The sequence below is a fragment of the Coregonus lavaretus genome, assembly GCF_964263955.1.
Source record: "Coregonus lavaretus genome assembly, chromosome: 25".
In the NCBI taxonomy this organism is placed as follows: Eukaryota; Metazoa; Chordata; class Actinopteri; order Salmoniformes; family Salmonidae; genus Coregonus; species Coregonus lavaretus.
In genome coordinates, this window is record NC_140012.1 from 17,644,367 (window position 1) to 17,657,223 (window position 12,857).

The 12,857-nt window shown below is 44.0% G+C and overlaps 1 protein-coding gene across 1 annotated transcript in view; it reads left to right on the forward strand.

Moving 5' to 3' along the window:
- Positions 1–3,486: 3,486 nt before the first annotated feature.
- LOC311100550 (ubiquitin carboxyl-terminal hydrolase 54-like) overlaps positions 3,487–12,857 on the forward strand; it is a gene marked incomplete at both ends in the record, with an annotated part of 43,722 nt that continues 34,351 nt past the window's right edge. Inside the window, 5 exons of the mRNA XM_084141457.1 lie at positions 3,487–3,654; positions 6,224–6,316; positions 9,703–9,837; positions 10,604–10,717; positions 10,953–11,035. Of these exons, the coding sequence (XP_083997583.1) occupies positions 3,487–3,654; positions 6,224–6,316; positions 9,703–9,837; positions 10,604–10,717; positions 10,953–11,035 (593 nt within the window). The remainder of the gene's footprint in view (positions 3,655–6,223; positions 6,317–9,702; positions 9,838–10,603; positions 10,718–10,952; positions 11,036–12,857) is intronic.

Below are 12,857 nucleotides of genomic sequence, written 5' to 3' on the forward strand. Positions count from 1 at the left end.
CTCTGGGTCTTCCATTCCTGTGGCGGTCCTCAAGATAGCCAGTTTCATCATGGCGATTGATGGTTTTTGAGACTGCACTTGAAGAAACTTTCAAAGTTCTTGAAATGTTCAGTATTGACTGACCTTCATGTCTTAAAGTAATGATGGACTGTTGTTTCTCTTAGCTTATTTGAGCTGTTCTTGCCATAATATGGGCTTGGTCTTTTACCAAACAGGGCTATATTCTACCTACCTTGTAACAACACAAGTGATTGGCTCAAACGCATTAAGAAGGAAAGAAATTCCACAAATGAACTTTTAAGAAGGCACACCTGTTAATTGAAATGCATTCCAAGTGACTACCTCATGAAGCTGGTTGAGAGAATGCCAAGAGTGTGCAAAGCTGTCATCAAGGCAAAGGGTGGCTATTTGAAGAATGTCAAATTTAAAATATATTTTAATTTGTTTAACACTTTTTGGTTACTACATGATTCCATATGTGTTATTTCATAGTTTTGATGTCTTCACTATTATTCTACAAGGTTGCTAGTTTGAATCCCTGAGCTGGCAAGGAGGAAAAAGCTGCTGTTCTGCTATTGAGCAAGGCAGTTAACCCCCAAAAACTACTCCTGGGCGCTGTGGACCTCGCTTAAGACAGTCCCCCGCATCGCTCTGATTCAGAGGGTTTGGGTTAAATGCATAAGACACATTTTGGTTGAATACATTCTTCCTGAGAGAAACTCAGAAATTAAGGTAATGGTAATGTTAGAAAATGTAAACAAATGTAAATTATTATTTTAAACAGGAAGACATTTAGACTTGGATCAGGCTCCGTGCATTTTGTTTGATATGTTTAGCACTTGACTATGCACCTTTTAAAGCCAATGTTCCGCGTTCGCGGAGACCGCATTCACGCTAAACACTTCATATGTCGGCTCAATCAGAAATTACCTTTAAATGTCAAGGGAGCTGTAACAGGGATCTAGCGCTGATTGGATTGAATCCCGGCCTGAAAGCAGTATGGGAGGAGAGCCAGAGAGAGAGGGAGGGCAGGAAAGGGGGATATAAAAGAGACAGGCTTTAAGACTTTACAATACAATGCGACTCTCAGTAGCTAATTAGTGTTATGTGTTACTCTAGTGATCCGCCTGAGTGACCATCGGTTGTTGTTGTTGTCTTGGTTGTTGTTGTTGTTGGTGGTTGTGTGTGTGTGTGTGTGTGTGGTGCAGCCAGCTATAAGGGAGGCCATTGTGTGTGTGGACAGTAGATTGTCTTTCACTGTGCTGGGCTGTGGTGTCACCAGCCTCTATCAACTACTACAGTGAGAGGAGGGAGAGGGGGAGAACTGGAACACATCAATGGTGTAGTGACCGATATGGGTGGAGTAGAGTAGGGCATTGCGTGTTGATGGTGTTGAACCACAGGGTCTTAGAGTTTGATTGAATATTAGTACTACTCTAACTCACCCTGGCTGCCAGGAACTCTCAACCGTCAATACACATCACCACCATCACCGCTAGGTTCAGGCTCTGGCCGTGTGTGTGTGTGTGTGTGTGTGTGTGCATTGGACCAGTGCAGACTACAGTGTGCTAAAGCACATGGTTCGGCTTTTCCCCCACGTGCCTGCAGCTTGGCCTATTTCCATGGTAACTAGCCGAGAAAATTACCACACACACACTCACACACACAGACATACGCACACACACAAGATCACATCAGTTCAGTACTGGATGTTGTTGTTCTTTTGAGGAAAATGTCAATGGGGACATGAACGTCACACAAATCCAGTATGAATCCATCTCTAGTTTGTCTCTCTCTCTCTCTCTCTCTCTTTTTTTTCTTTCTCTCTCTCTCTCTCTCGCTCTCTCTGTGTGTGTGTGTGTGTGTGTGTTTTAGGCCGCCCAGTGCTGTGGGATCAGGACGTCGTGAGCAGGCTGTTGATTGGAGGGTTGTTTACAGCAGGCCGTGCTTCCCATGGTGACCAGGGGGGAGGGGTTATGTAAGAGAGGATTTCTCTCTCCCCCCTCCCTCTGTTTGTCTCTACATTTCCCTATTTTGACCCCCCCCCCCCCCCCCCCCCCCCCCCCCGTTCCTCTCTCATTCTCACCTAAAATAATACAGTATAATTAGAGTAGCATAGTCATATGCTACTTGCTCCAATCAACATAGACAAACATTGGTTAGGTGTTTATGTCCTGTCGATGATGTAGTGTTGTTATTAACCGTATACTAAGTACAGCAAAGTGACTGTCCAGAGGGTACACACTGTGTCTCTTTTAATGCCCATGACTGTGTCCTGCTGTAGCCATCGCTATAGAAACAGCCCACGCCATCTTACACACACACACACACACACACACACACCACCACCCGTACACCGCAGCATCGCTGTGCCCTCTGGCCCGTCGCCAAGGGGTCGCTATGGCAGCACGGCAACGAGGGGAGGGAGGGCACTGCGGCTCCACTACTGCCCAGTCTGTTACGCAACACACACACACGCGTTTGTTTTACTATCCTTGTGGGGTACAAACAATTGATTTCCTTTCAAAATCCTATTTTTCCTAACCCCTAACCCGTAACCCTAAACCTAACCCTTAACCTTAACCCCAAACCCCTAACCCTAAACCTAACCCTAAACCTAAACCTAACCCTAACCCCTAACCCCTAACCCCTAACTCTGGTTATAACCCTAACCGTAAAACTAACCCCTAAGCCTAAAATAGCATTTTTTCCTTGTGGGGACTGGCAAAATGTCCCCACTTGTCCGAATTTTCCTTGTTTTACTATCCTTGTGAGGACTTCTGGTCCCCACAAGGATAGTAAAACCAAAAACACACACACACACAGTGGCAGCAACAACGCACAGACACAGACAGTGACAGTGACAGTACCCACACAAACGATTCAGGCATGTGCGCTGACATTCACACACACACACACACTGAGTAATACTGCTCCAAAATAAGGCTCAGATAAAACTGACCTAATATTTACATAACAGACAGCTTATCACTACTCTACTGTCTGACACAAAACTGTCTACAGTACAATACAGTACTATACTCAGTGCTATGCTCGAACTTTCAGGAACATTTTCAGGCTACAATATTGTGAGTATTATGGTATTCCTTGGAGACTTCAGTGCAGTTTTGTGGAGGTAAAATGTTGCGATGATGTAATAGGCCTATACGCTGTGAGTGTGTTTCATTAGAGATCTAGCTACCTCTGTGTTGATTGTGTTGTGTGGTTTGTCTCTTGCAGGCAGAGTGAGAGAAGAGAAGAATCAGGAGACAGAATATCGGCAGAAGTAAAGGACTGCAGACACCTGCCAGTCAAGACTTACCTGAAAGAGACCACAGCACTCTCTCCCTCTTTTTACCTCTTCTCTTTATTTCTCTCTCAATCCCGCTCTCTCTCTAATGGGAGTAACTTAGAACATGTTGTTCCATCTCATGCCCCGCCCCCTCCCTGTGTTTCCGTGGTGATGGAAGCGCCCAGCAGGAAGTGATGTCGTGGAAGAGGAACTACTTTGCGTCGGGCGGTGGCAGCGGAAGTCCCGGTGGAGGTCTACAGGGCCTGATCACGACCCCGCGGACTATGGCCTCCTTTGCCCCGAGTAAAGGACTCAGCAACGAACCTGGACAGAACAGCTGCTTTCTAAACAGTGCCCTGCAGGTACACACACACACACACACACACACACACACACACACACACACACACACACACACACACACGTAGTACCAGTAAAAAGTTTGGACACACCTACTCATTCAAGGGTTTTTCTTAATTTTTTACTATTTTCTACATTGTAGAATAATAGTGAAGACATCAACACTATGAAATAACACATATGGAATCATGTAGTAACCAAAAGAGTGTTAAACTAATCAAAATATATTTTTACATTTGAGATTCTTCAAATAGCCACCCTTTGCCTTGATGACAGCTTTGCACACTCTTGGCATTCTCTCAACCAGCTTCATGAGGTAGTCACCTGGAATGCATTTCAATTAACAGGTGTGCCTTCTTAAAAGTTAATTTGTGGAATTTCTTTCCTTCTTAATGCATTTGAGCCAATCACTTGTGTTGTGACAAGGTAGGGGGGGGGGGGTATACAGAAGATAGCCCTGTTTGGTAAAAGACCAAATCCATATTATGGCAAGAACAGCTCAAATAAGCAAAGAGAAACGACAGTCCATCATTACTTTAAGACATGAAGGTCAGTCAAAACGGAACATTTCAAGAACTTTTAACGTTTCTTCAAGTGCAGTCACAGAAACCATCAAGCGCTATGATGAAACTGGCTCTCATGAGGACCACCACAGGAATGGAAGAACCAGAGTTACCTCTGCTGCAGAGGATAAGTTCATTAGAGTTACCAGCCTCAGAAATTGCAGCCCAAAGAAATGCTTCACAGAGTTCAAGTAACAGACACATCTCAACATCAACTGTTCAGAGGGGACTGTGTGAATCAGGCCTTCATGGTCGAATTGCTGCAAAGAAACCACTACTAAAGGACACCAATAATAAGAAGAGACCTGCTTGGGCCAAGAAACACTGGTGGAAATGTGTCCTTTGGTCTGGAGTCTGAATTGGAGATTTTTGGTTCCAACCGCCGTGTCTTTGTGAGACGCGGTGTGGGTGAACGGATGATATCCGCATGTGTAGTTCCCACCGTAAAGCATGGTGGACGAGGTGTTATGGTGTGGGGGTGCTTTGCTGGTGACACTGTCTGTGATTAATTTAGAATTCTGCATGGCTACAACAGCATTCTGCAGCGATACGCCATCCCATCTGGTTTGGGCTTAGTGGGACTATCATTTGTTTTTCAACAGGACAATGATCCAACACCCCTCCAGGCTGTGTAAGGGCTATTTGACCAAGAAGGAGAGTGATGGAGTGGTGCATCAGATGACCTGGCCTCCACAATCCCCCGACCTCAACCCAATTGAGATGGTTTGGGATGAGTCGGACGGCAGAGTGAAGGAAAAGCAGCCAACAAGTGCTCAACATGTGTGGGAACTCCTTCAAGACTGTTGGAAAAGCATTCCAGGTGAAGCTGGTTGAGAGAATGCCAAAAATAAAGAAAAACCCTTGAATGAGTAGGTGTGTCCAAACTTTTGACTGGTAGTGTACATATGTACAAAACATTAGGAACACCTTCCTAATATTGAGTTGCACCCCCTTTTGTCCTCAGAACAGTGTCAATTCATCGGGGCATGGACTACAAGTTGTCAAAAGCGTTCCACAGGGATGCTGGCCAATGTTGACTCCAATGCTTCCCACAGTTGTGTCAAGTTGGCTGGATGTTGTTTGGGTGGTGGACCATTCTTGATACACACGGGAAACTGTTGAGTGTGAAAAACCCAGCAGCATTGCAGTTCTTGAGACACTCAAACTGGTGCGTCTGGCACCTCCTACCATACCCTGTTCAAAAACACTTAAATATTGTGTCTTGCCCATTCACCCTCTGAATGGCACACATACACAATCCATGTCTCAATTGTCTCAAGGCTTAAAAATCATTGTTAACCTGTCTCCTCCCCTTGATCTACACTGATTGACATCAATAAGGGATCATAGCGTTCACCTGGATTCACCTGGTCAGTGTATAGCTGTGCTAGACTGTCATTCTCAGTGAAATCTCACTCTGTGTCCCTGGGGAGCAATGATTGGGTGATGAGATAGTGAGAGGGAGAGAGAGAGAGATACAGGGACATAAAAAAAGAAAGAAAGGAAGAGAAAGATATAGACAGAAAGAGAGAGAGAGAGACAGAGATAATTAGACAGTGAGTGAGTGAGGGAGGAGAGAGAGAAGGAGAGGGTAAATAGAGAGAGGGAGGGATGGAGGTAGAGTATGTCCTCTCTCTGTCCGCTGTAGTGATGTTTCACAGCTGGAAGCCGATTAATCATAAATAAATAAATGAAGGAGGGATGGAGGAGGGAAGAGGGAGGAGGAGGGCATACACTAGCGTCAGCATGCACTGTCACCTTCCTCCTTCTTTCCCCTACACTTTTTGAATAAGGTTGAATGTCTTAATTTGAAGACTTTTTATGATTCTCTTTTTGCTGTCACAATACCCGACTCGCATCCCACCAAATGTTTACCAACAGACCTGGGATTCAAACTGTCAACCCTTCGGTTGCTGGTCCGACCTCTTGGTTACATGCCTCCTCTTAAAAATGTAAATATATCCAATATATAAAATGTAAATATATAAAGCATTTGTTTTCTCCTTAGGTTCTGTGGCATCTGGATATCTTCCGTAGAAGTTTCCGGCAGCTGACCACTCACAAGTGTATGGAAGACTCTTGCATCTTCTGTGCCCTCAAGGTAGGTACAGCTCTGTGAAGTAATAATAATAATAATAATAATATGCCATTTAGCAGACGCTTTTATCCAAAGCGACTTACAGTCATGCGTGCATACATTTTTTTGTTTTTTGTGTATGGGTGGTCCCGGGGATCGAACCCACTACCTTGGCGTTACAAGCGCCGTAGAAGTCTCTATGTAGCTAGCAACGCGCCTGCCCCGCCCATCTGAGGATCTGTCTTTTTCAGCCATATATTTCCTGTGTTTTAGGGGTACAAAATCCACTTGTCAGTCATTTAGATCTCGCTGGATTGATTGCTTTCATTTAACTCCTGCGACTCTTTCATACTCTTGCTTTTGCCTGTCATTTTTTCCCGTTAACGTTACAACCACGGAAATGTTTGTAATGACCTGTCAGACACACCCCGGTAATGGCTGAAATGGGCTCAATGGAATACATTGTCTTTCCGTTGCATCTATAAGAACGCTAAATCTTCGTCTGGGATTTAACTCATCATCTCGACACTTACATCTCAAGAAAGAGAAGAAAGATAACATTATTTTGATGTGTGTTCATTTTTGGTGGAATTGAAAAAAGTAATCATTTGATACAGTTGAAGTGTTTACAAATTAGACACGCTTAAATGAAAGCAACTTCCAAAAATGAATTATAGTGGACTATAGGGATATTATGTCTGATCTTGCAAACAATGTACAGTATAGTATGTATAGATAGGTGTGATCTAGAGCCAAGCGTATTGATTTTTAGTCCGAGGGTATACTGCTATTGACACACTTGTTGAATTATGCAACAGAACGTGACAACAACAGTAATTAATGAGGCAGTTTAGACAGCTCAGGTGAGTGCCAGTAGGCCTAGACAGAGGACCTTTTTTTTTATTGCAGCCCTATTCCACCCCTTTATGTTAATCAAATACATATATTTTTATTTAAAATAAATAAATTAAAGAAATACCTGATTCCGTTAGAACATTTATATGTGAGTGCATTCTAAGAAAAAAACAGGGACATTTTACAATAAATGTAATACCTGCAATCCCACCAAAATCATTAGATTCCATTCATTATTTGTCCGTGCCAGTAAAATGTTTTATGTGCTATAATTCATTCAATACCTGATGGATAAAAAAAATTAGTTTCTTAGAATTGTTTTAAAAACGTTTTAACAATTTTGATGACCGTTGCTAATGTAGCTCCTACTGTATGTAGCTCAGAGCATGCGCTGACCAGCTGGCAAGTGTCTTAACTGACATTTTCAACCTCTCCCTGACCCAGTCTGTAATATCTACATGTTTCAAGCAGACCACCATAGTCCCTGTGCCCATAAAAGCCAAGTCTAAATGACTGTCACCCTGTAGCACTCACATCTGTAGCCATGAAATGATTTGAAAGGCTGGTCATGGCTCACATCACCACCATCATCCCAGACACCCTGGACCCACTCCAACTCGCATACCGCCCCAACAGATCCACAGATGACGCAATCTCTATTGCGCTCCACACTGCACTTTCCCATCTGGACAAAAGGAACACCTACGTGAGAATGCTGTTCATTAACTACAGCTCAGCATTCAACACCATAGTGCCCTCCAAGCTCATCACTAATCCAAGGACCCTGGAATTAAACTAACTCTTTTGACTCATCACATACGCTGCTGTTACTGTTTATTATCTATCATGTTGCCTAGTCACTTTATCCCTACCTATATGTACATATCTACCTCAATTACCTCGTACCTCTGCATATCGACTCGGTATTGGTACCCCGTGTATATAGCCAAGTTATTGTTACTCATCGTGTATTTATTCCTCATGTTATTATTTTCCTCTCTTTTTTTCTCTCTGCGTTGTTGGGAAGGGCCCGTAAGCATTTCACTGTTAGTCTACATCTGTTGTTTACGAAGCATGTGACAAATAACATTTGATTTGATTTGTCGGTTATATCTACTGTGTGTTTAGTCCCTAAGCTCTTATGTAGCATTTAGCGCGTATAAGTGTGTGTGTTCTACAGTATACTGTGGGTGTATTATTGATGCTGGGTATCAGAACACATAACAGTGTGTGTTTCGTATGGTGTGTATAGCAATGCATTCTAATGATGGTGTGTGTAGGGAAATGTATTAGGTTGTGTGTCAGTCTGAGTACATTGTGTAGTGTAGCAGTGTTAGTGTGTGCATAGTATAATGTAGTATTGTCGGTGTGTACTATGTTTGTCTATAAGTGTGTGTCGGGCAGGGTGTGTGTGTGTGTGTGTGTATAGTGGTGTATTTGTTAGTGTCTCCTGAGCCTCTGTAATTAATTGGCTGACTGAAAGAGCTGAGACAGCAGAACACACACACACACACACACACACACACACACACACACACATACACACACACACACACATACACACACTTGCACGCAGGCACACTGGCTTGTAGGTGAAGAAGTATGGTTGGTGTATATGTGAGGCTATAGAAAAGCTAGAGTTGAACAGATTCTGTCTGCTGATTAGACATCAGGTTTTTTATCATCCCTAACTTGGGACACAATGTTCACCACCCCTTGGCCCTCCGTCCGCACCGGTAGGAGAGTGTGGGAGTGAGAAGGAGAGAGAGAGAAAGGGAGAGGCTGTGTTTACACAGGCAGCCCAACTCTGATCTTTTTTCCACTAACTGGTCTTTTGACCAATCACAACAGACCTTTTTCAGATCTGGTTGGTCAAAATACCAATTAGTGAAAAAAAATCAGAATTGGGTCTAAATTCAGCCATAGAGAGGAAGATAGCGGGGGAGTGACCGCGGGAGGGAGAGATGAATGTGGTAGTGGTGTCGATTGCTCCTGTCCTCTCTTGCTGTAGTAGAGTGATGCTTAGGAATTTTCCCCTCAGCTCAATCACACACACCTCCCTCCTCCCCCTTTCCCCTCAGTTCAATCACACACACCTCCCTCCTCCCCCTCTCTATATCTCCCCTCCTTCCTTTCTCGCTCCTTCCCTCCCTCCCTCTCTGTAGTGTATAGTCCCCCTCTACTCTCCTTGGCGCATTGCTGCAGTCAGCAGAGCCACCGTGACACACACACACACACACACACACACACACACACACACACACACACACACACACACACACACACACACACACACACACACACACACACACACACACACACATTCACACACACCTCTCTAGCCTTAAAGGGGCATCCCAGTTTGGCTATAGTGAAACAATGAGCGAACAGGTAATAGTTGTAGTACTGTTGTAATACTACTGCTCTATCCTCACACCATGGTAGACGTCCAACCAAGATGCAACCACTTGGACGGAGTTGTATTATGGGATGTTTTCCTCTGTTAAAGCTGCAATTTGTTCAGTTTTAGTGTGTGTGTGTGTGTGTGTGTATAGAGTATCTTTGCCCAATTCCAGTTCAGCAGTGAGCGTGTGTTACCGTCGGACGTGTTGCGGAGTGCGCTGGCCAAGACCTTCCAGGACGAACAGCGTTTCCAGCTGGGGATCATGGACGACGCAGCAGAATGCTTCGTAAGTCTAACACACACGCACGCCTGCACACACATACGCACGCCTGCAGACACACACGCCAACCCTCCTCATGGAGAGCTACTGGGTGTGCATGCTTTCACTCCAGCCCTAACACATCTAATTTTACTTGATTAGCTAAATAAGGTGTGTTTGAGCAGGGCTGGAACAAAATCCTGCAGGAGGAGGGTTGTCCATCTAACTCCTGTCTGTTTTGTGTCATTCTGCCTCTATTAAGACTCACAGCCCAGCTCTGCTAGCATTAGCCATTTAGCTAAGCACACTGTCCCTCTCTATAGGATTATACAAGAGTCGTGTGTGTTTATCCTAGTGTGTAAACATTGATACAGATAATTGCTTTTAAGCTAATAAGAGATGGAGAGATCAGTCAACGGACAGAGGAGGGGAGAAGAGGAAGAGAGTGGGAGGAGGAGGGGAGGGGGGGACAGAGACAGAGCTAAAGGGATAGGTGCTATTTTTCAGTGTCCCTCTCCTACACAGCGGAGTTAGATCCTCTCCTCGCCTCCACGCCTTGTGTGTGTCTGTGTGTATGTTTGTGCCTGCATACGTGTGTGTCAGACAGGTACTATTTGATCGATTGGTAGTAAATGTGTTCAGTCAGAACATCCAGCAGGTCTTATAAAATATAGATGCTGCTACCACAATCACATTAACTAGAGCACACACACACACACACACACACACACACACACACAAACACACACACATACAATCTGTGTAACTCTGTGTGTGTGTTTTTGTGTTTCAGGAGAACCTGCTGATGCGTATCCATTTCCACATCAGCGCCGAGACCAGAGAGGACATCTGTACAGCTGAACACTGTATACCACACCAGAAGTTCGCCATGACGCTGTTCGAACAGGTGGGACATTCATATATTAAACCACTTCCATAACACATTCATAGGGATATTCTATTTACAAAAGTGACATAAATGGTTCAAAAAGTGTCGGAACAGAAGACCAGCAGACACTCAGGCCCCTGAGGACTGGGGATGCACATCAGTTGTGTTCCTGCACCCATACCGGCCCTTTGTGGATAAGAGGACAGAATGTCTCTGTATGTCTTTATAATATATATATTTGTATTTTTTTCAGTGTGTCTGTAATAGTTGTGGAGCCACGTCGGACCCCCTTCCCTTCATTCAGATGGTTCACTATATCTCTACCACGTCCCTCTGGTAAGACAGACATACAGTGGCTTGCGAAAGTATTCACCCCCCTTGGCATTTTTCCGATTTTGTTGCCTTACAGCCTGGAATTAAAATTGATTTTTGGGGGGTTTGTATAATTTGATTTACACAACATGCCTACCACTTTGAAGATGCAAAATATTTGTTATTGTGAAACAAACAAGAAATAAGACAAAAAAACAGAAAACTTGAGTGTGCATAACTTTTCACCCTGCCCAAAGTCAATACTTTGTAGAGCCACCTTTTGCAGCAATTACAGCTGCAAGTCTCTTGGGGTGTGTCTCTATAAGCTTGGCACATCTAGCCACTGGGATTTTTGCCCATTCTTCAAGGCAAAACTGCTAAAGCTCCTTCAAGTTGAATGGGTTCCGCTGGTGGACAGCAATCTTTAAGTCATACCACAGATTCTCAATTGGATTGAGGTCTGGGCTTTGACTAGGCCATTCCAAGACATTTCAATGTTTCCCCTTAAACCACTTCAGTGTTGCTTTAGCAGTATGCTTAGGGTCATTGTCCTGCTGGAAGGTGAACCTCGGTCCCAGTCTCAAATCTCTGTAAGACTGAAACAGGTTTCCCTCAAGAATTTCCCTGTATTTAGCGCCATAGATCATTCCTTCAATTCTGACCAGTTTCCCAGTCCATGCCGATTAAAACATCCCCACAGCATAACGCTGCCACCACCATGCTTCACTGTGGGGATGGTGTTCTCGGGGTGATGAGAGGTGTTGGGTTTTCGCCAGACATAGCGTTTTCCTTGATGGCCAAAAAGCTCAGTTTTAGTCTCATCTGACCAGAGTACCTTCTTCCATATGTTTGGGGAGTCTCCCACATGCCTTTTGACGAACACCAAACGTGTTTGCTTATTTTTATCTTTAAGCAATGGTTTCTTTCTGGCCACTCTTCCGTAAAGCCCAGCTCTGTGGAGTGTACGGCTTAAAGTGGTCCTATAGACAGATACTCCAATCTCCACTGTGGAGCTTTGCAGCTCCTTCAGGGTTATCTTTGGTCTCTTTGTTGCCTCTCTGATTAATGCCCTCCTTGCCTAGTCCGTGAGTTTTGGTAGGCGGCCCTCTCTTGGCAGGTTTGTTGTGGTGCCATATTCTTTCCATTTTTTATTAATGGATTTAATGGTGCTCCGTGGGATGTTCAAAGTTTCGGAAATGTGTTTATAACCCAACCCTGATCTGTACTTCTCCACAACTTTGTCCCTGACCTGTTTGGAGAGCTCCTTGGTCTTCATGGTGCCGCTTGCTTGGTGGTGCCCCTTGCTTAGTTGTGTTGCAGACTCTGGGGCCTTTCAGAACAGGTGTATATATACTGAGATCATGTGACACTTAGATTGCACACAGATGGACTTTATTTAACTAATTATGTGACTTCTGAAGGTAATTGGTTGCACCAGATCTTATTTAGGGGCTTCATAGCAAAGGGGGTGAATACATATGCACGCACCACTTTTCCGGTATTAATTTTTTATAATTTCTTGAAACAAATACTTTTTTTCATTTCACTTCACCAATATGGACTATTTTGTGTATGTACATTACATGAAATCCAAATAAAAATCCATTTAAATTACAGGTTGTAATGCAACAAAATAGGAAAAACGCCAAGGGGGATGAATACTTTTGCAAGGCACTGTATCTGTCTAGTATCAGTGCGAATGTATGTGTGTGTGCGTGTGAATATATATGTGTGTGTGTGTGCGCACGTGCACTTGTGTGTGCTTGTGTGTGTATAGTACAGTGTTTGTATAGTACAGTGTGTGTTCTTGAGGATGTGTGTGTGTAGTGCAGTGTGTGTTCTTGAG